The 23457-nt window shown below is 40.7% G+C and overlaps 1 protein-coding gene across 1 annotated transcript in view; it reads right to left on the bottom strand.

Annotated features, from left to right (window-relative positions):
* Positions 1–10660: 10660 nt before the first annotated feature.
* Positions 10661–23457, bottom strand: part of ddias (DNA damage-induced apoptosis suppressor) — a 37878-nt gene continuing 25081 nt past the window's right edge. Inside the window, exon 5 of the mRNA XM_041199887.1 lies at positions 10661–17289. Within this exon, the coding sequence (XP_041055821.1) occupies positions 14671–17289 (2619 nt within the window). The 3' untranslated portion in view covers positions 10661–14670. The remainder of the gene's footprint in view (positions 17290–23457) is intronic.

Here is a 23457-nt window from a genome sequence, read left to right as displayed (position 1 = left end):
TAGATAATGAGGGGGTGCTTAAAAATTTTAACAAAATATTGAGTTACCTTCCAGGCAAGTCTCAAAGTGATTTGGTAAAGCTATGTCACACACACCTATTTGTGGAAATAAATTGGGAAAGACAGATTTAGCTTTACATGATGTATTTATAGATATATCATCTTCAATAAGACAACAACATTATAGATTAAATCCAGCAAAGTTATCACAAGTACAAAAAGAAATTGATTTCATGCTTCAAAATGATATCATTGAGTCAGGTTGCAGTAACTGGAGTTTGCCTATTGTGCTGGTACTGAAACCAGATGGAACACAAAGACTGTGCATGGACTATCGAAAGGTGAGTACAGTGCCAAAAGCAGATTAAATCCCATACCACGGTTGGAAGATTACATTGAGAAAGTGGGACAATCGAAATTTACGCAAAGATTGACTTGCTAAAAGGACATTGGCAGGTACTGCTGTTGGAGAGAGCAAAGGAGATTTCAGCTTTTGTAACGCCAAGTGGACTATATCAGTTTAAAGTCATGCCATTTACTATGAAGAATGCATCTGTGACATTTCAAAAACTGACAAAGTAATTGCAGGTCTAAGCAATTGTGCCATTTATATTGATGATCGAATATTTTCAGTCAGACGTGGGAAGAGCATTTACAGCATCTGGAAGAATTATTTACTCGACTACAAGAAGCTACTTTGGTGACAAACTTTGCTAAAAGTGAATTTGCAAAAGCGCAAGTTGCTTATCTAGGCCATACCTTTGGACATGGTAAGGTGGCTCCGAGAGATGCGAAAGTCAAAGCTATCATGGATTTCTCAGTGCCTACAACAAAAAGAAATTTTGAGATTTCTGGACATGAATGGGTTTTACCAGAAATTTGTACCAAACTTTAGCCAAGTGGTTGTTCCACTAACTGAACTATTAAAAAAGAACAAGAAGTTTCAACGGACACTGGAGTGTCAGAGGTCATTTGGTAGTTTGAAAACTGTATTAATTACGACACCTGTGTTGGCAGTACCCAATTAGGCCAAGTAATTCAAGTTGGCTGTTGATGCAAGCGATGTACACATTGGGGCTGTACTGTTACAATTGGATGACACTGGAATTGAAAAACAGAAGTTGAATGTACAACAGAAGATATTCAATGATCAAAAAAGAGACTTTAAGTTTGGTGTTAGCATTGCAGCATTTTGAAATTTATGTTTCAAACAATCCATCAGAAAGAATTGTTTATAGAGGCCATAATTCTTCGAAGTTTTTGGACAAATTTTGAGACAAAAGGGCGAGGCTTTTCAGATGAAGTCTATTACTACAACTATTTAATCTACGTATTATACATATTGCTGGAGAGAAAATCTGTTCGCTGATACGTTATCAAGAGCTTGAAGCTTAAAGGAAAATGGGACATTTTTTAAAAAAAACCTAGACACTGAACTGGAGTGATTGCTGTTGATACCAAGGACCTGTGTGTATATATAGTGTTAATGCATGCAACTGGTGATGTTTTAGTGTAATAAGTATAGGAGATAAAACAAAAACAGAATTACCTGGAAAAACTCAGCAGGTCTGGCAGCATCGGCGGAGAAGAAAAGAGTTGACGTTTCGAGTCCTCATGACCCTTCGTATAGGAGATAGTTCATTATTAAAATGAAGCTGTCTTTTAGAATTATAACAGCTCATTTTTTGATAGGGACAGGAATGTCATGAAGCTATAATTTATATAATATTATTGGAAAATATTTTTCTTTTAAAATAGAGGTTTAGTCTGTGGGTCTGCTTAATTGGATTAAAGGCAGCTGGTCTGGGTGCTTTGATGTGTACTAGTTTTGAGATATAAGAAAGGTAGAATGCATTTGCATTTTTTGAATAGAGCATTCAAGAAGTGGGGTGAAATCTGGCACCTACTGAGCAGTCACCAAGCAATATGTTTATATTACTAATAAAATTGGTACTATGAAAGGGTTTTTATTGTTAGAAGAGGTGGAGTCCAAAGAGGCTGGTGATACAATGAGAATTTACATTCACTGAACTGTACTACATATAACTTCAGCAGTTTTGTGTGTGCGGTGCAGAGGCAATGTAAGATCAAAGCAGCTGTAAGCCTCCAATTGTCTCCACAGGAACCAAAGTGAAAGGAACCTCATTTTGAACTTTTAAGGTGGAAATGCTTTGCCTTGTGTCCGGTTAGATCCATGGGTTACTGTTGCCTTAATGGAGATTAGTTTGGGAATTTGTTAAAAGTTATGATAGTAGTAATTTGTAGCCATATATTATATGTATATATTTATCTTGTGTAAATTAATAAAATGTTTCATTTATAATATAAAACCTCTTGAGAACTGGTGGCCTGATTGCTGAATTTAGAGTTGCATCTCAAACAAACCACTTAAAAATACAGGTTATGATAGTTGTTTAAAATTTCCCTCTGGGATTTTTAAATAACTCAGCTTTACCGAAAGGCTATCTCATATCAGTCCCACATAGTTAATTTATAATCGCACCCATAGCCTTCCAGGCTGTTCCCAGGGGTGTAGAGGAGCTTTTGGAGATAGCTTTTGCACTTGCTGACACTGCATAGAGCTTCTCACTAAGTTTTCTATTTCTCCATCCATCCCAGGCCACCATAAATAGCTGCTCGCTATGGTCTTCATTCAGGAAACTCCTGGATATGCACCATGTAGTTCAGTTAACAATAGCTTTTGTCCTTTTGGAGGAACAATCACTCACGCTTCCCACAATAAGATACCCTGCTGGCTGGTTATTTCATATCTTCTGTGAAAATACGGTTTAATTTCATTGGATTCCTGCGCTTGTGACCAACCATGAAGAACTTGTTCACGTACTTTGGATAAGACTGGGTCTCGACTTGTCCAACCTCTGATCTGTCTAGCACATACTGGTGATGAATCTAAGAAGTTCAACAATAAAACAAGTTCTTGAGGGACTGGAACATCCTGCATTTCTTTAGGTTGTTGGGTCTTTACACCTTTTCCAAAACTGGAATGTTTTTAGCTTCCTTTTGGAATTTCTGAGACAAATCAAGTTTGATTCCCCTCAACCAGTTTCATCCTAGTGGGCTTGGTCCTCTGCCTTATTTCACCATCAAGGTTAGTTTTACTGATTGGCTTCCATACTGTACTTGCTTATGCTTTTGACTTTGATGTTTTCTCCTGTGTAAGTTTTCAATTTGGCATCTGTTCCTTCCAAATTTAATTGACGTTCCCATAATTCAAATACTTGAAAGCATGTTCACCAATTACCATAGTGCAAGCTCCTGTGTCCACCTCCATTCTAATAGGTCTATTGTTCACGGTCACTGTTACATGGATCGATTCTGCTCTCCCCACCATCAAATTATACAACAAATAAATATCTGAATCTGTTACTTCAGGCTCTTCGTTGTGGATCTCAGGGGGTATTTTCTTTTTTTTGAAAGTCTGCCCAAATCCATCCTTGGAATGTCTCATGAGGTGTCTGTTTCGATGATAATAAAAACATTTGATGTTTTTAAACATTCATTTATTACAACAGTGTCTGCTTCCACCTCTTTTACCAGGTTTTTGCTGCTAAGTCATTTCTTTTTATTTGTCCGCTAGTGGTGGCTGCCTCCCGTTTCTCAGCTGAGCCTTGCATTTTTGTGCCCTTTTTGGCTGGGGCTTCCCACCCAACGTGGAAGATGGCACCATTTTGCGCTCCCTTCATGGCTTCCAAATCCCTTACTGCATTTTCCATGGCCAGTGCTATCTCTACTGCCTTCTTAAAATTCAAATTTGTTTTGGACAGTAATCTCTTCTGAATCATATCTTCATTTACACTGCACACCAAATGATCTCTAAGCACATCATTTATAGATATACCAAACTTGCAATGTTCTATTAACATAAACCTATTCGTGGGAATAAATTGGGAAAGAAAGATATAGCTATACATGATGTCTCTGTACTGGTTTAATCTTCAATAAGGCAACAACCTTACAGATTAAATCCGGCAAAGTTATCATAAGTACAAAAAGAAATTGATTTCATGCTTCAGAATGATATCATTGAGTTTAGTTGCAATAACTGGAATTCACCGATTGTGCTGGTACCAAAACTGGATGGAACACAAAGACTGTGGGCAGAATCTTGCCCTTGTCAAGTGGGGATGGGTGGGGTCACAAATAAAAGAAATGACTTAGCAGTGAAAACGTGGAATAATGGTAACACAGGAGCTTCCACTATAGTAATTGGCGAACATACTTTCACATATTTGAATTATGGGAACGTAAATTAAATTTGGAAGGAACAGATGCCAAAATGAAAACTTACATGGGAGAGGACATCAAAGTCAAAGTCATAAGCAAGGTTACTGTACAGTATGGAAGCCAATCAGTAAATCATCCTTGATGGTGAAATACGGCAGAGGACCAAGCCTACTAGGATGAAACTGGCTGAGGGAAATCAACTTTAAACAAGTGTCATAACCTGTATTTTGATTTGTCTCAGAGATTCCAAAAGGAAGCTGAAAACATTCCAGTTTTGGAAAAGGTGTAAAGCCCAACAACCTAAAGAAATGCAGGATGTTCCAGTCCATCAAGAACTCGTTTTATTATTGAATTTCTTAGATTCATCACTGATATGTGTTAGACAGATCAGGGTTGAACAAGTCGAGACCCAGTCTTATCCAAAGTACTCTGGTTGGTCACAAAAGCAGGAATCCAATGAAATTAAACTGTATTTTCTCAGAAGATATTAAATAACCAACCAGCAGGGTATCTTTTTGTGGGGAGTGTGAGTGATTGTTCCTCCAAAAGGACAAAAGCCTTTGTTAATTGAACTGCATAGCCCACATCCAAGAATTTCCCGAACGAAGATCATAGCGCGCAGCTATCTATGGTGGCCTGGGAGGGATGGAGAAATAGAAAACTTAGTGAGAAGTTGTATGCAGTGTCAGCAAGTGCAAAAATTGCCTCCAACAGCTCCGATACACACCTGGGAGCAGCCTGGAAGGCCATGGGCGCAATTACACATTGACTATGTGGGACTGTTATGAGATAGCCTTTCAGTAAAGCTGAGTTATTTAAAAATCCCAGAGGGAAACTTTAAACAAGTGTCATAACCTGTATTTTTAAGTGGTATATTTGAGATGCAACTCTAAATTCAGCAATCAGACCACCAGTTCTCGAGAGGTTTTATATTAAACTAAATGAAACATTTTATTAATTTACACAAGTTAAATATATATATACATGGCTACAAATTACTACTATCATAACTTTTAACAAATTCCTAAACTAATCTCCATTAAGGCAACAGCAACCCATAGATTTAACCAGACACAAGGCAAAGCATTTTCACCTTACAAATTCAAAATGAGATTCTTTTCACTTTGGTTCCTGTGGAGACAGTTGGAAGTTTACAGCTGCTTTGATCTTACATTGCCACAGCTCATTAAATATAAATTCTCATTATATCATCTCTTTGAGCTCCACCTCTTCTAACAATAAAATCCCTTTCATAGTACCAATTTTATTAGTAATATAAACATATTGCTTGGTCTCTGCTAGCTAGGTGCAAAATTTCATCCTACTTCTTGAATACTCTATTCGAAAAATGCAAATACATTCTACCTCTCTTGCATCTCAAAACTAGTACACATCAAAGCTGACTTTAATCCAATTAAGACACACCCTCACACTAAACCTCTATTTTAAAAGAAAAATATTTTCCAATAGTATATACATTAATAGCTTCATGACAGGGACCTTTTATGGAAACAATGTTTTTGCTCATTGATGCACACAAAATGGATGAACATATATAAGGTGAAGTCACCAACATCTTTTGCTACAATTGACAAGCTGCATGAAAATTTCGCCATTCACGGACTGCTGGAAGTGGTCGTATCAGATAACAGCACAGCATTTATGAGTGCTGAGTTTCAACGGTTTATCAGCCTCAATGGTATCACTCGTAAAAACATCACCTTACCGCCCTTCCTCAAATGGACTGGCCGAGAGGGCGGTTCAAACGTTCAAGGCTGGCATGAAAAAATTAACTGGAGATTCCACATTGATTAAGCTAGCACATTTTCTTTACCATTAAAGGACCACCAACAGGTGTCACACCTGCGGACTTGTTGATGAAACACCATTTCAGGATGAGATTGAGTTTAATAATGCCAAATGTTGGGGGGTGGGGGGAGGTGGAGGAAAGGTGTCAGGGAAGTCATGTCAAGAAATTTACCGAAGGAGAGATGATATATGTACTGGACATGACTTGCATAGTCATGTCAGGAAGTTTATCATAGGAGAGATGGTATATGTGAAAAATTTTGGAGAAGGATGCAAGTGGTTATTGGGTGAAGTAATTGCAGTGACTGGACCTCTTTCATCCCACGTGAAAATGGAAGACTGAGTTATATGGAGACATGTGGACCATATCAAGAGGAGAGAAACAAAGTACCAAGAAACGGTACCACAAGCGTTCACAACTGAGTCAATGTCTCCTGTTGAAAAAACTCAACAGGGTACAGATATATCTGAAGGGTCAGTGGGCACCTGCAAGAGTTGAGAAAACAGATTTGCAGGTGCCCATTGAACAACTTGACATCCAGCTTCAGAAAGGGACATTCCTGACAAAGCATCTGAAGTTGTAGAGCTGAGACGTTCTACACATATAAGTAAACCTCCAGAAAGGCTGAATTTGTAAATACCTTTAAGAAGAATGCTATATTGGAAGATTACATGATCTTAGTATTCAGTAGCAAAGTAGTGCGGACTATCTCAGTAGTCAGGAGTTTATAGTTAGAGTCTGTAGTGTAGAGACAGGGTTTGGGTTGAAAGCACACAAGAGTAGCTGCTGAGCTCCTTTGTAAATAAATAGAATGTGTTCTACCTAAGAACTGTCTGCTGATTTACTCTGTCTATGGTTCCAACTCAGCCATCCCGAAACAAGTATGCAATCTGGGTCCGTAAGTTCAACTAAACTAGTGACTAGGATCCACTGTTACCTTTTTGGTCTTATATTTGCCCTACTCTTTCCTTAGTTATCCTCCTACTCTTAATGTATTGATAAAACATCTTTGGTAGTTTGTTAGATGGAGCCAATTTCAAAGACTGGAGTCGGAATAATAGAAGGTCACTTGCTCTATTCTTGCATCTACAGCAGAGCCAGCAGCTGCCTGTAAAACAATGTTGCACCTGCATGCACTTGCTGCCAGTGATGGTTGACTTCCTACTGTCCCTCTTTTTCTGTCAACTTTTTCAAGTTAGAAATTTCCATGTCTGTACCTAGCATTTATTTTTCCTATGGAGATTTATCAAATTGATCAGCATCTTTCTGAGCAATGGGCACTACTTTGAGTTTTTCCTAAACTAATTTTTCTGCTGAGATAAAGTAAATTTAACTCGAGTAAGCATTGTTTCAAAGCTAATGTCAAACTTCTATTAGGATTTCTTCGTATAACCTCTCAGTTCTGGTATCACCTGGGTTTTACAATATAAGAACATAATCAGTGCAGGAATAGGCCTATTCGGCCCTTCAAGATCTGTTATTCAATAACATCCAGGCTGATCTTCTGCCTCAACTCCACACTCCTGCAATATCCCCAAATCCTTTAATTCCTTTAATCTGCAAAAATCTATTGATCTCTATTTTTAATATACAAAATGACTAAGCATCTATAGCTCTCTGTGGTAGAGAATTCCAAAGGTTCATAATCCTTTGAAAAAATTTCTCTTCACCTCAGTCCTTTTTCTGAAACTGTGACCCCTAATTTGGATTCCCGAGCTAGAGGATTGTTTCCTCTAGCATTTCCCCTGGCAAGCCCTTAAAAATATGCTTCAATAAGATCACCTCTCATTCTTCTAAATTCAAGGGAATATAGGCCCAGTGTACTCAATATCTTTTCATAGGACAATCTGTTCATCCCAGGAACCAGTTTAGTGAATTTTTGTTGCACTCTTCTAAAGTAAGTAAATCCTTCCTTAGGGAAGACCAAAACCATACATAGCACTCCAGATGTGGTCTCACTATGACCTTATACAAATGCAATAAAACTTATTTATTCTTACTCCAATCCCTTTGTAATAACAGCTAACATACAATTTGGTTTCTTAATTACTTGCTGTACCTGCGTTGACTTTGTGATTTGTGTACAAGGACATCCGGGTCCCTCTGAATACCAATGTTTCCCACCATTTTAAAAGCTTGTTTTGCTTTCCTATTTTTCCTTCCAAAGTGGATAACTTCATACTTCCCCACATTATATTCCATCCACTATGTTCTTGCCCACTCACTTAATCTATCTATGTCTCTTTGCAGCTTCTTTGCAAACTCTTGATAGTTTACTTTCTCACCTAACTTTGTATCACTGTGCTTGTAAAACTCATAGCAGTGTCCAACATTAGATGTGATTCCGCGATTGGGCAATGTTTGCTAAGTAATCCTCAGTATGCTAAAAATTACGCTGTCAACCAATTTAAGATTGTCAGTTGGGCTCGCAGTGTGGCACATTTGCGTGTACTGGAAACTACATATATTAATACACAGGGCCCTGTTCTTTGCAGACAGAAAGAACATGTACACATATTACACCTGTTTCAGCTAAGCAAAATAAGTGATAGCCATTTGCTGGTTCATTCCTCAGGGCAATGCCTTGACTAATCAGAGTCAAGCTGCCTGGTTTAAAATTTCAAACAATGCTTGGCAGTTAACTGTCAGTCACCATTAACTGGTGCAATCTCCATGGCAATGTCTCTACTAATCAGTGTCCACTTGCCAACCAACCAGCACTCTCTTTTCATACAGTATAAAGTTGCTGCTATCCCTGGCATTGGTATTCTTGTGATGGTCCTGGTGAGTGTAAGATGAAAAGCTTTGACAAAATGTATTTTCTCAGCAATACTCAATACTACCAAACAACTATTTAAATTAATTTAGTTTCTGTTCATCCTTGGGGGCGTGTCTTGTCAGAACTCCATTACCTGACATTTGCGATAAACTGGCTTTGGAGGACTAAAATTCATTAGACTTTCAGGATGTTTTTTAGAAGTGGGACTAAACTCTACAATGCATCCAGGGAATGTGGAAATGGAAAAACGAGAATGAGTACATTAAGTAGGATTATTACTTCAAGGAATGAGACTAAATAGAAGTAGAAACTAAAAACAGAGGGTTTATTCAACAAAATAGGCTTCAGAGAATAGCAACATTAACAACCACTTTGTTTTGTTTCTAGGATTTGTGCCAAAATTTGGAAATAGACTGCCAGTAGTCCATCACTTGAATAGAAACAGAATAGACCATTTCCTGTGGCATTTGAATCACCTATTTTGGATTATAAAGAATGAAAGAAAAAAGTTGATTTTATCTACAAGGCATTTAAAAATTTGGTTGTAACTCAACTTTTTTTTCCAAGTTTTGTAATTGCTCAATATTGTCCTGCTCTAGTTACACCAGTTACACATAGTGACCGACAAAGACCCAGCGATAGAAGGTTACTTGTTTATAGCAGAAATTGAGCTACAAAGCATGTCCCAATTTAGTGGTGTAATACTGAGGTTCTTCGGCACGTTTTTGTCAGACCCTGAGCTTGCTCCGCCATTCAAATGGAACATGTTTGACTTGATCTCAACTCCATTTACGTGCCTTTGTTCCATATCTCAGATCCCATAGGTCTGTCATATCCTGACGATCATAGAATGAACCCATTACCCCTGCTCTGTCTCCTACCTCACAACCAATTACTGACACATGTCATAAGATCATTCCAATTATTGTTTTTATTTTAATATATATAATGTTGTACATCAAGCTTGTCTGTTATTTATTAAATTATTGATATTTAAAATCCAGTTTTCTCATCTTACTCTGCCTCTGTAGCATTTTCCTTTCCCACTTCAGTCAGTGTTCTTCCAGCTTTGTGGAAGCAAAAAACTGCAGATGCTGGAAATCTGAAATAAAAACATAAATGTGGGAAATACTTAGCAGGTCAGTCAGCATCTGTGAAAAGAGAAACAGAGTTAATGTTACAATGACCTTTCATCAGAAGTGGGAATAAGCCACAAAATCGAGAAAACATGAAATGGATAAAGGAAAATGACAACATTAATTAGGATTATTATTTCAGAGAATGGAACTGGGAAATATTAACTAAGAGCAGAAGCTTTATTTGACAAAATAAGCTTTACAGAATACTAATATTAACAGCCAGTTTTGTTTCTTGGATTTGTGCCAAAATTTCAAAACAGACTGCTAGTACTTGAACATCACTTGAACAGAAACAGAATAGCAAATAACGGGCTAGTTCTGATGTTAGGTCATGGATCTGAAACATTGACACTGTTTCCCTCTCCACAGATGGTGTTGACATGCTGAGTATTTCTAGCAATATCTGTTCTTATTCCTTCCAGCTTTGCCTTCTTTGTATTCATCAATGCAATTATCTGTGACAGAGCCTTCTTCATTCTAGCCTTTTATCTGTGAAACTGCCTCCCTAAACCTCTCCACCTTGTTATTTCTTTCCTCACCAATAAAGACCTCTGTCAAACCTTTTAGACTTTTTTTGGGTCATCTCACCTAACTGTTCTGGTCGTTCCATGTTTCTTCTCCCTAGTACTCATTATGCTGCAGGTGCTAAATCAGTGCAAGTGTTGTTTTCAATTGCCATGTCCTGATATTGTTTTTGATAATCTTTATTCAGTGCTGTATGTTCAGTTTAAGTACAAAGCAATGAAAGGATTTCTTATAAAACAATGACCTACACATTTTTACTGTTAAAAGTTCAGAACATTGCTTCAAATGTATCTGACCATGTCTTGCACAAATACCGTAATTTAAATAAACTTTTCTCAATTGATAATTGGTCCATGGCTAGTTAACTAACTGATTGGTATTCAATAAGGAGTTGAGGTGCTATAGTGTGGAAGAAAGAAAACATTCTGTTTCAGGTGAATAACCTGCTGATGTTCGCTATCCAAGGCTCCCCATGACGATGGATACTCGGAAAGGAAGTAGAAATCAGTGCTCCAGGAGGTAGAAAATCAGAGAACAGAAACTTCCTCAGTAATATTATACACAGACATTAAAGGCCAATTGGAAATTCACACAGGACAAGTTCCTGATGGAGACCAGATTAGGGAAGAGATGCCCTCATACTCCCACATGTCCAATTCAGCCTGGCAAGGACATTCCTATTGATTGGAAATACTTGCTCGCCATATGCAAAAATACACTGATGTCTGGCATTGTAAGATTGCATATAATTACAGAGCTAAGAAATTAAGGCGAGATCAAAATGTGTAAACAAAAGTTGTTTGTATTATAAACCTCATCTGAATCTGGCAGTGACCTTCATAAACTGATGATTTAATTTTAACAGTGAAATTCAACAACTTTCATTTATATAGCCCCTTTAATGTGGTAAAACTTTCTAAGGTGCTTCAAGAGCTTATTCAAACAAAGTTTGACACAAATCCCACATAAAGCGATATAGGACTGGTTATATGGTTAAAGGGATAGATTTTTAGGAGGGTCTTAAAGGAGGAGAGAGAGGTAGAGAGTGGATAGGTTAAGGAAGGGAATTCCAGAGCTTAAAGTCTAGGCAGCTGGAGGTACGTCCACCAATCATGGAGTGATGAACTTAAGGGAAGTGCAAGAGGCCAAAATTGGAGGAATGCAGAGATCTTGGAAGGGTTAGGATTAGTGGAAGTTATAGAGGCAGGGAAGCGCGATGCCTTAGATGGATTTGAAAACAGGAATAAGAATTTTAAAATAGAGGCTTTGCCAAACCAGGAGCCATTGTAAATAAGCAAACACAGGTGTGATGCGTAACAGGGCTTGATGTGACTTAGGATACAGGGAGCAGTTTTGGATGAGCTCAAGTTTATGGAGAGCGCAATTTGGGAGGCTGACTGAAAGAGCATTGGAATAATGATGCCTGGAAGTAACAATGGCATGGATGAGGGTTTCAGTAAATGAGTTAAGGCAGGGACAGTAATGGGGATCATCAGTAGTTGTTTACATTTTGGGGGCAGTGTCCTATTTAACGGTGAAGCAAGCAGTGCAGTTCTTGGGATTAACATGGTGACATTCATTCTTCTGTTAACTTTCTGCAGTTTATACTTTTCCTTTCTTTGAAGATGGTCTTTGTGTTGCGAGATGGAGTTTTCATTGTGTAGGTCTGCACAATTCATTTGGAGATAGTGGTGCATATCATGCTGGGTAAGGTGAAAATTGTGTTGGTAGTTGGAAGGGTATCATTTGGCCAGTGCGTAAGAGCTTGTTTTGCCAGGTTGCATCCACTGGTTTTGAAATGCAGTATTTATTTGTACTTTAAAATCATAAGCACCAACGCGCAAGGAAGTTAAGTGTGAAAAAGTAATTTCTGGGAGGGTGAACCTATTGGTGTAATACTTTTGTAAATGGGCATTGCCCGATCATAAAGACTCCACATTGAGAGGTAAATTGGCCAGGACAATCTAATATTACTTATATTTATTTGTAATCAGATAGTAGTAGCTGTTACTTATCGTAGAATGGCTACAGAACAGAAGATGGCCATTCAGCCTAGTGTGTCCATTCTAGAGCTCTGCAAAAACTTAGCCCTTTCTCCATAGTCCTGCACATTTTTTCTCTTCTATCCAAAACATGAAGACAAGCATTAGCTGCTAGCACTGCTGCAATTTGAACTCAGGAACACTATTTCCAAGGAAGGTGTTTTAACCATTGAACCTTTGAGTGTGGTAAAACGGGAAGGTCTGAGCTGTGCTGATCCAGTTATTATGCTGTACAACAAAAACACCGATTAGTGACATTTTATTGACATAATATTACATTTGAATTTCCATACTTCTTTTATTAGAATGATACTCCACATGTTTCTGCTGCCACCTTGTGGGAAATACTTTAACCTATTTTAAGGAAAAACTAATTCACCTACACCCTAGAATAAACATCAGTAACTTGCAGAATTAATGACAGAAATTTGAGTTCTGCATGTCATTTAATCATTCTAGTTCATCGAATTTAAAAAAATTGTTGGGGTGTGGACATTACTGGTTATGGCTGGTATTTATTATCCATTCTTATTTGCTTGAGAAGGGAATAGTGGCTCCTTCTTGAACCTCTTCAGTTTGTGTGGTGAATGTAGTTCCACAGTGCTGTTAGGTGGGGAGTTTCTGGATTTTGACTGAGTGGTCAGAAAAGGACAGCGATATATATCAAAGTTATGATGGTAGATGGGGAGGGGGTGATGGGTGGGTAGGTGTAACTTGGAGGTGTTGGTTTCTTAAGCATCTGCTTCCCTTATTCTTCTAGATGGTGGAGGAGGAGACTACAGTTTTGGGAGATACTGCCTAAGATCAGGAATTAATTAGTAGGAGAAGTAGTGATACTAATAGTCGCTGAATTTCAAGGTGGGGTGGTTAGGCTCTCTTGTTGGAGGTGTCCATTGTGTGACACAAATGTTACTTGCCACTTTAAAAAGATCCAGCTCTTTTAGCCTATCTGGCAAACTGAGATGTTCTAAATTGGGAATTAATCTCGTGGTCCTCCTCTGCACCCTTTCAATATCACTCACAACATCAGGAGACTGTAAGAAAGACATTCTAAGACCAAACCAAGGTATTATGTATGCAGGGGCAAAAGGGTATGCTTTGCTTTATAGTGACTTGTCCTGTTAATAAACACCATCATCCTATTAGCTTTAGCTATAACTTCATGGATCGTAATAGATTGCTGTACTAAAACAAAAGGATCTTTCCTTTGTTTAGATGTTTTACTTTAAATCGGCCCACATACATAACACTGCACTTTTCTAAATTAAATTTTAATAATTCCATTAAATCATCCTTGTTTTCAAAATCCTTCCATGGTCTCTCCCCTCCCTATCCCTGTAACCTCCCCAGTCAATCAACCCTCCAAAATATTTGTGCTGCTCCAGTTCTGACTTTTTGTGCATTCCTGATTTTAAACTTGCCACTATTAGCAGCCAAATCTATAGCTACCTCGTCTCTAAGCTCTGGCATTCCTCCCTTGAGCCTCCCTACTTTAAGATGCTCCTTAAAACCCACCTCTGACAAAGCTTTTGGTCATCTGCCTTACTGTCTTGTTGATACTGCTCCTGTGGAATGGCTTTGGATATATTACAAAATTAAAGGCACAATATAATTGCAATTTGGTTTTTAAATGTAATTTGCCAATCACAGGCCCAATCCCCAGCTATCCAGATCTAAAAAAAACGTTTTTGCCAACAACCAATCAACTTCAAACAGTTTGGAAGGAAATCAAGAAAACATCATAAAGAAGAACGAAGCATCTTTTCTAAGGGTTCATCAAAAATTCCTTTAAGACAGTACTTGCTGCATGCTTGGATGGTTCAGATATTCTTTTAATATAAAGAATTAACGGGCTGATCAAAAGGGACACCATGGGGTGAATTTCTACAGAGTCCTGCTTTGTTGCTGTAAAAGTTTCTTCAGGGTTTTCACTGCTCTTCTGCTGCAGACAATAGGGAGAAATTCACCTCCTACCTCGGAATTACAAGTAGTACAAAGTGCCTTTAGCAATAACTCATTTTCTCCCTTACTGAAAAGAAAAACATCATAGTTTTCTTTTAGTTTTGCACTGGCCAGAAACTTTTTTTTTCCCAAGCAATTGGCACTCATCTTCAAAAATCTCAGTTCTTGCTTAAAATAGTTCTGGTGAGTAACAACTTGGTGCCTCACTCTTTACATGAAATGAATGAAAAGCAGCTGGGGTGCAGTCATTCACTTTTAAACCTTTCCTAATCTGAATTTCACTAGAAACAAGAGGCCTGAGTTTCTCTGTTTTGTTCAGAAGAACCTTTGTTGAGTTGAATACTTTTTGCTGTAATGATGGTTTGGTATGCTTTCCTGCAGGTGGCCTTTTCATGTATAGGTTGCCCCTGCATTGGTTGCTACTGTCATTCTCTTTGTTGCCCTCTGTTGTAGCCTTGGAATCAGCAGTTTCCATAGCAGCATTGGCATATGACACATGTGTAAATAGTTTAACACCTCGTGATTTGTTTATATTAAAGGCACAAGATAAATGTGATGACATGATTCGAGTTTTGGTTGTTGAAGGTGGAATCCATTCATCAGAGTCCCTCTCATAAGATTTGCTAATTGGACTGTTGCTTAATGAAGAGGAATTTAATGAAACAGAGGTTTGATTGCTCCCAGATTGCTGTTGTAACACATTTTGGATTTGAAGCAATTGTTGCTTAAGTTGACCATTTTGCCTTTGTTTAAAAGCAGCTGGACTTGGACTTAGCCTAACATAGGGTGACATTTTAAGAGCTTTAGTTTCTCTCCCCCTGAAAATTTTTAAACTTTGAAATCTTGAAACAGGTGTAGACTGAGAAAATGGAACAAAGTCCTGTGAGTCTGAAAAGTCATGCTCAGACAAGCTTAGTGTATCATTCTCTGGAGAATTATTATTGTTTTGTTTTTTCTCAGCATCAGCAGCTCCATTTAAACAACATGGGGAAATATTGCACTGTTGCTCACTGAGCTTACAGTTAGTCTTATTGAATGCTTTAGATGTAGATTTTGGTTTAGATAAAATGCACAGGTTTGTTTTGAGACATATTGATGATTCCTCTTTATCACCTCCTGTGTCATTGAAGAGATCTCCAGAAACATCATACTCTTGCTCAGTGGGACTGATACACATATTTTGGAAAGAGATGTTTTTGTAGAGGTTCAAAGCCGATGACAATTGAGATCTACTTGCAGGTTTAATGTCACATTTATTGACATTGCATCCGTTAATGCATGTTTGATCTTGAAACTCATTGTCAATTTTTTTCTTCATTTTTACAAGTTGTTTCGCAGAAGGAAATGCAGTTTGAAAATCAATATTATTCAGTACATAAGTCTCATTTGTAGTGTACAAGGGATCTGTGAGCGTGTTAACTTCAGTAGCTTTATGTTCAGACAGATAACTTGAATATTCACTCATTTGCTCCTCCTCAAAGTTGTGCAGCTTTGGTTCACATGTCTGAGCATGTTTGTTGCTGCAATTATCTGCACTCACAGGGTTCACAAAGGTATCACAAATCTGTAAAATTGCCTCCTGATTGGGAATGTGCATATCACTAGAAATAGAACCATCAACTGATGACAATGGTAACGCTGTTGCTAGAGGTACCTCCTTTCCTATGACATTATCACTTTTGAAATCATCCACTATCTTATTTAAAAGACCCTTTGGATTGTTAGAAGCAGCACAATCATTTTCTTTGGTCCCAGTTAAATTGCAGTTAGTAGAATCTGTACACACTTCTCTGATTCTGGAATTCTGCTCTCGAGTTCCATTCAGAAGGTTATCAGTTTCTAGCTTTTCCAAATTGCAGGAATGTATGGAACCATCAACAGCAGCCACACAAGTGAACAATGCAACTTTCTCATCACATCTTTGTTGATTTGCTTCCACTTTTGCTATAAATTCACCAAGGCTTTCTGAAAACAGCAAGTCATCCCATAATTTAGAGTCATTGTAATCCATGCTATCGTCTAGTAGGCTGTAAGATTTATCAACAGATTGGAACTCATCACTGCCTTTGCCATTAGTCAATAAGTCCCCAGGCTTATGCATGTAACATCTCTGCATACAGAAACTTGACTTGAGGCAGCCTTCCTGTAACTCATCAAAGCTGATTCTATAATATTGACGTGTAGAGTCATTATTAGGTAACCTTAGTACTCCCAAACTAGATGGGAGATTCACCATTGCGTTTGTACTACAGTTATTGATATCACTGTCATTATGAGAAGCTGAAGTAGGAAAAGCTGACGAGGTACTTTTATCACAGTTCCTATTCTGGTTTGCCTCCTCTACATGGTAAGGGGGGCTGATGCTCCATTTTGAACCAACCCTGGTAGTTTCTGCTGTTGAAAACTCTTCAATAGTAATACAATCAACAGAGGTTAAAGCAAGCGTAAAATCCTGTAGCCAAGGGTTTGACAAGCGGTTAGCATAATTCAACTGTGTGAAAGATTGAGTGTTACCAGACAACAAACTTGTCAAGCTCTTGATCATGGTACTGGATTGGTCAACAGTAATGAAAGGACTACCAGATAGCAGTGAAATGGAGGACATATCTTGGATACTGCCTGAATCCAACAACTTCTTGTAATAATTGATAACAGTACATCCATAGACTGCAGTGTTTGGCACTGCAATCTGGCAGGCTACCAGGTGCTTTTTATGTCTACTCTTGTTGATGGTAGTTTGTAAAGGACTCGGAGAAGATGACAGCATGTCAGGTAGAAATTCAGATGCCTGTGAATAAAATGGTGCAAGTATAAGATTTGACTACAAATATAACATCCGAATATATATAAATCTGCAATCTTAAATATCAGATAAATATAAAGATATTAAATTGCAGTTGAAATTTACAGAACACTGCAAAATTGACATTTATACTTACCAGGTTCCCTCCCTAAACCTTGAAGTACTTCAAATACCTTTTGTGACTACAAAAATATATTCCAGAACAACAAAACCTGTGTAAATTACCATTACAGCCACTTATATTCATATTCCTTTCAAAAACCCTCAAGGTAAAATTGATTGGCTGCAAAAAAATTGGACCTGCAAATTTCAACTAATGTATAGGTGATTAATCTCACTAAAACAGGGCAAGCCATCTTCATTTCAACTAACAGTTCAGTATGTTTATCTCAATTGTTCAACATTTATGTAAATGGAGTGCTGAAATTCAATCTATGGGCGGAATCAACACAGATTTGCACTAAGTGTGGTAGCAGGTGGGTAAACCCGCTGGCCACGATGGCGGGTTTTCAAGCTGTATCGTCCCAATCATGCTACATTATTTAAGCGTTCCTGGGTAACATACTGTTTCGATGATGGGCGGGCTCTCGTTCGCCTGCCCACCATCACCTCGCCGCTTCAACATGTCAGGCGCCATATTTAGAGTCCAGCTGTGTGCACACATCACAGTGCTTCCAGGCCATGAGTACTGCAGGAAAGATGTCCACGAAAAGCAAAAAGAATGCAGGCCCGAGATTTAATGACGCGTCACTGGAAGGCCTTTTGGATGCTGTGGAGGCCCACTGTGGTTTCCTCTACCCCAGCTCGGGCTGCAGGATGGGCACAGGCATTACCACCCAGGCTTGGGAGGCAGTGGTTAGTGCCAATGCCCTGCAAAAAAGAGGGCACCGATCCTGTGCCACTACAGGATGAATGGTCTCATCTGTTCCGCGAGGGTATCTCACTCTTCTCATCACTCTCAACTCCCACGTTCATAAACCCATCACACATCCACAGGGATCTCACACCTCAAGGGACAACACCACTAACTCTCACACACACCTCACATCTCCATCAGGCTCATATCCTCTCAAACTCACATCCTCATTCCTGTCCATGGCTCCGCTCATCACACAAACATTCCATGCAGTGCCATGTGTCCTGCTTACGCTCTCTCCATCTGTTTTCACGCAGGAGAAGCCTACTCACATCAGCAGGGAGAGATCTCAGACCAGACCAGGGATGGAGTGGCCCACATTAGGCCCCTCACTCACTTTGAGGAACATGCCATTGTGCTGATTGGTGAGGATGTGGACCCTGCCTGCTGCGACGACGAGGTCAGCGGCGAACATGCACCTGAGGATCCTGCAACACATCATCCCTCCCTCAACATAACCGTGAGTGCTCTCTCTCTCCCGCTTTTGACCCTGCTGTCATGCACTACTTATCTCTACTTTGGTTCACAGGGAGCTCTGCCAAGGGACTGACACCCTCAGCCAGGCAGTCCCCCAGCTCCATCCACATCCTAATATGCAGCCAAGAGGACTCCTCCTCCAGTGAAGAGGTGGAAATAAGCAGCCCAGAAGACATGTCACTGCAGAGGGAACAGCTGGCCCACAAGTGATTTTGGAGGGAAAAGTGCGTGTGTATGGCCGGCCCTTCTGCAGCCTTGTGCAAGCACTCTCATATGCATGCGGATTCTTCATGTTTCACACTCATCTCAATGTCCTGGGCATTTTGAAGGCTGCCTGCTGGGGTTCACTTTCGGTTGTCCATCTGAGCTGACCTGCATCTCCATCCACCCAATGATCACACTCCCATGAAGCAACTTACGACTCTCATTTCATTTTCGATAACATGGTGCTAATTCAGTTTTACTTTCGCTCCCCCATCCTTTACTCTCCCACAGTTACCCATTTCCTCTCCCCTATCACAGTTGGCCTCCCCATCGCAATCATCTTCCATCTCCCCTCCATTACCTATCAGCCACAACCCTTTTCCTTCCTTCAGCACCAGGCATATCTAAAAATGAGGTCTCAACCTAGCGAAGCTATAACACAGGACTATTTTTATGCCAAATAGCATAAGCAGCAAGTGATGGACAGGGATAAGTGATCCCGCAACCAATGGATCAGGTCTAAGCTCTGCAGTCCTGCCACATCCAGTCATGAATGGTGGTGGACAATTAAACAACTCACTGGAGGAGGAGGCTGTACAAAAATCCCCATCCTCAATGATGGAGGAACCCAGCACATCAGTGCAAAAGAGAAGGCTGAAGCGTTTGCTACAATCTTCAGCCAAAAGGCCGAGTGGACGATTCCTCTTGGCCTCCTCTGGAAGTCCCCAGCATCACAGATGCCAGTCTTCAGCCAATTCATTTCACTCCATGTGATATCAAGAAATGGCTGAAGGCACTGGATACTGACAATATTTCTGGCAATAGTACTGAAGACTTGTGCTCCAGAATTTGCTGTACCCCTAGCCAAGCTGTTCCAGTACAGCTACAACACTGGCATCTGCCCAGCTATGTGGAAACTTGCCCAGGTATGTCCTGTACACAAAAAGCAGGACAAATCTAACCCGGCCAATTACCGCCTCATCAGTCTACTCTCGATCATCAGTAAAGTAATGCAAGGGGGTCATCAACAGTACTATCAAGCAGCATTTGCTTAGCAGTAACCTGCTCACTGACGCCCAGTTTGGGTTCCGCCAGGGCCACTCAGCCCCTGACCTCATTACAGCTTTGGTTCAAATATAGACAAAAGAGCTGAACTCCCGAGGTGAGGTGACAGTGACTGCCCTTGATATCAAGGCAGCATTTGACAATGTGTGGCATCAAGGAGCCCTAACAAAACTGAAGTCAATGGGAATCAGGGGAAAATCTCTTGCTGGTTAGAGTCATACCTAGCATACAGGAAGATGGGTGTGGCTGTTGGAAGTCAGTTATCTCAGCTCCAGGACATCATTGCAGGAGTTCCTCAGGGTAGTGTCCTAGGCCCATCTTCAGCTGCTTCATCAATGACTTTCCTTCCATCATAAGGTCAGAAGCGGGGATGCTCGCTGATGATTGCACAATGTTCAGCACCATTCGCAACTCCTCAGATACTGAAGCAGTCCATGTCCAAATGCAGCAAGACCTGGGCAATACCTAGTCTTGGGCTGACAAGTGGCAAGTAACATTCGCACCATACAAGTGTCAGGCAATGACCATCTCCAACAAGAGAGAATCCAACCATCGCCCCTGGATGTTTAATGGCATTACCATCACTGAATCCCCCACTATCAATATCCTAGGGGTTACCATTGACCAGAATCTGAACTGGATGAGCCATATAAATACTTTGGCTACAAGAGCAGGTCAGAGGCTAGGAATCGTGCGAAGAGTAACTCACCTCCTGACTCCCAAAAGCCTATCCACCATCTACAAGGCACAAGTCAGAAGTGTGATGGAACACTCCCCACTTGCCTGGATGAGTGCATCTCCCACAACACCCAAGAAGTTTGACACTGTCCAGGACAAATCAGCCCGCTTGATTGGCACCATATCCACAAACATTCCCCCTCCTCCGCCACCAACGCATAGTAGCAGCAGTGCTCTTTGGAAATATATCACCGTTCCTTCACTGTCGCTGGGTCAAAATCCTGAAACTTCCTTCCTAACAGCACTGTGGGTGTACCTACATCACATGGACTGCAGCGGTTCAAGAAGGCAGCTCACCACCACTTTCTCAAGGGCAACTAGGGATGGGTAATAAATGCTGGCCCAGCCAGCGAAGCCCACATCCTGTGAATGAATTAAAAAAAAAATGTCAAGGTGAACGTGCATGTTCCCTTTCTTCCCGAAAATCCCACCCCCATCCACATTCGCCTCACCAACCACCACCTTTCCACCCCCAGAGTCTGTGTCTGCCTCCGGGTCCCCACCAAACACCCTTTTATTGTCACCATCGAACTCTCACCCTCCAACCTACCACCTCACTCTGCCCTTGGTCATTGTCACCTTTCCTCCATACCACACCCACCCTCAGTTCGCTCCCCAGGAGGCAGACATGGACCCATCAGACCCCTCCCATTAACGTTCACCTGCTCATTCCCCCCAGTCTGCACCCCTTCCCCCCCACTTCATGCCCTATGCCCCCCCCCCCCCCCGGAACCTCTTTCCCCCCCGCCACCCCTCCAGGTTCTCCCCCGTTCCAGGATTCCTCTCCACCCCGCTCAGTACCACCTCCCTCTGGACTCCTTCCTCCATCCTTACCTCTTCCACCAGCCTCCTTCCTCCACTCTTACTTATTCCTCAACCCTTACCCACTCCCCTTTCTGCACCCCTTCCTCACCCCAGTCACCCTACCCTCTCCACATCCCTTCGTCCCCCAAGCACTCTGCCCTCTCTGCGTCCCTTCCACCCCCCAGACACTTTCCCCTCTCCACATTTCTTCCCTTGCCCCTTACACCTACCTCCCCAATTGCAGTCTTTTCCCCCTCTTACCTCGTTCTCTCCCACTCCTCCACCCCGACACCTTCATTCCAACCCCCTCCCAACCTCCCCCTATCCTGACACCTTCATTCCCTCGCTCCCAACCTCCCCCCATCCTGGCGCCTTCATTCCCCCCCCACCCAACTACCCCCCCCATCCTGACACCTTCAATTCCTCCCCCCCCCATCCTCTGGTGTGCAGTTGGTGTTGGGCTCCAGCATCTTCTGCCCTTTGGATGTCCAAAACATGACCAAAGCCCTGGCTGTAAGCCCCGAATTCTGAACTTCTCACTTGTCAAGATGTGTTCTACACCGGCGTGCTTTCCCGCCGACGTGGGCGGACCATCCAACAGGGGGAGGGGTGAGGATATGATTCCAGCAGGCAGGCCTAATAATAATATGCTGATGTATTACAATGAGGCTCCTGATGTCCGATGGTGGAGCACACAGCCCGCCAATGGCAGGTTGAGCTGATGATCACGAGCTGGTTTCATGCCAGTATGAAACCGATTGCACCATATTGTCTACTCACGCGATTGAACATGCCTGATGCCGGCAGGCATGGAAAATCCTGGCCTACATTTACAAGAGAGCTGGACTGTTTCCTGGCTGGAGCTGAAATCGCATCATACAGGAGGGAGTAATATAAGCCATTGTCAATGGTCTCCTGGGCTAGATTCAATTACCTGGAGGGACTGAAGAGGACTTTTCCAGATTTTCTTTCCCTACTAATTTGCCTTGGGTTTTTGATTTTCTTTTTGCCTCTCTGTGGAGACAACATAGCACCTAGGGGTAAGGTGTCTCTTGCTGTGATGCTTATGACATTGCAACTCTATGCGATAGGCTAAATGGATCTTCGTGAATTTTCCTATCTGATGTTTTTGTATGTTTGTATGTGAATTTTTGTGGCGTTACAGGGATTTTTTTGTCTAACAAAAATGGAGTGAAGGTGGGACCTCCAAGTCCTGGCTGGTGCCGAATTTTGAAATTGTTTGGAAGCTTTAGCACTGTCATTGTCATCTAGAACTAGGAAAAATGCTGGTCTGCACTCCCACTGAAAATGTTTTTGGCACATAGACCAACTGTGCAGGTCTCCAGGAGTAAAAACAACTAATTATGTATATCTGTTTAAATACAGGCAAAATAATTTGATAAGAAACTCCTTCCAAAGTATTTTTTGCATTTAAAATATTTGGGATTTCTCATCATTAGCTGTGCAAGGGACAATTAACTTTAAATCAATTTGGGGTAAGTTTGCACACCACTAATGTAAAAGCTGCTCTTCAATATTGTAAAGCCTCTCTTTTGGTAAAGTCAAATGCAAGAGAACATGCAACTTTTGATATTAGTTCATCACACAAATTTAACCAGTTCCATATTATCCTACAGGAGACACAGTCCAGTTTACCGAGATGTTTGTACCATTTTACAGTGCCTGTATGAATAATACATCTTTAATTACTAAAATGATCAATTAGTGCAAAGCTGGTTCACAGGTCTAAACATTAAAGATTGAGCAAAACTGACATTACTTGGGTTAAGCACAACTATTATTAATCAATATTAAATTATTGGCTGAAATAATCTGTTTTTTAATCAGAGGTAGGAAATTGTTTTGGCTCTTGGGGGAGAATTTTCGACCCCCGCTCGCTGAGACGTAAAGTGACATGGGGTGACGTTGGGCATGCGTCCCGACATCAC

The sequence above is a fragment of the Carcharodon carcharias genome, chromosome 11, assembly GCF_017639515.1.
Source record: "Carcharodon carcharias isolate sCarCar2 chromosome 11, sCarCar2.pri, whole genome shotgun sequence".
Taxonomy (NCBI): domain Eukaryota; kingdom Metazoa; phylum Chordata; class Chondrichthyes; order Lamniformes; family Lamnidae; genus Carcharodon; species Carcharodon carcharias.
The sequence above is the reverse complement of the archived record's forward strand: the minus strand, read 5'-3'. Positions and strand labels throughout refer to the sequence as shown.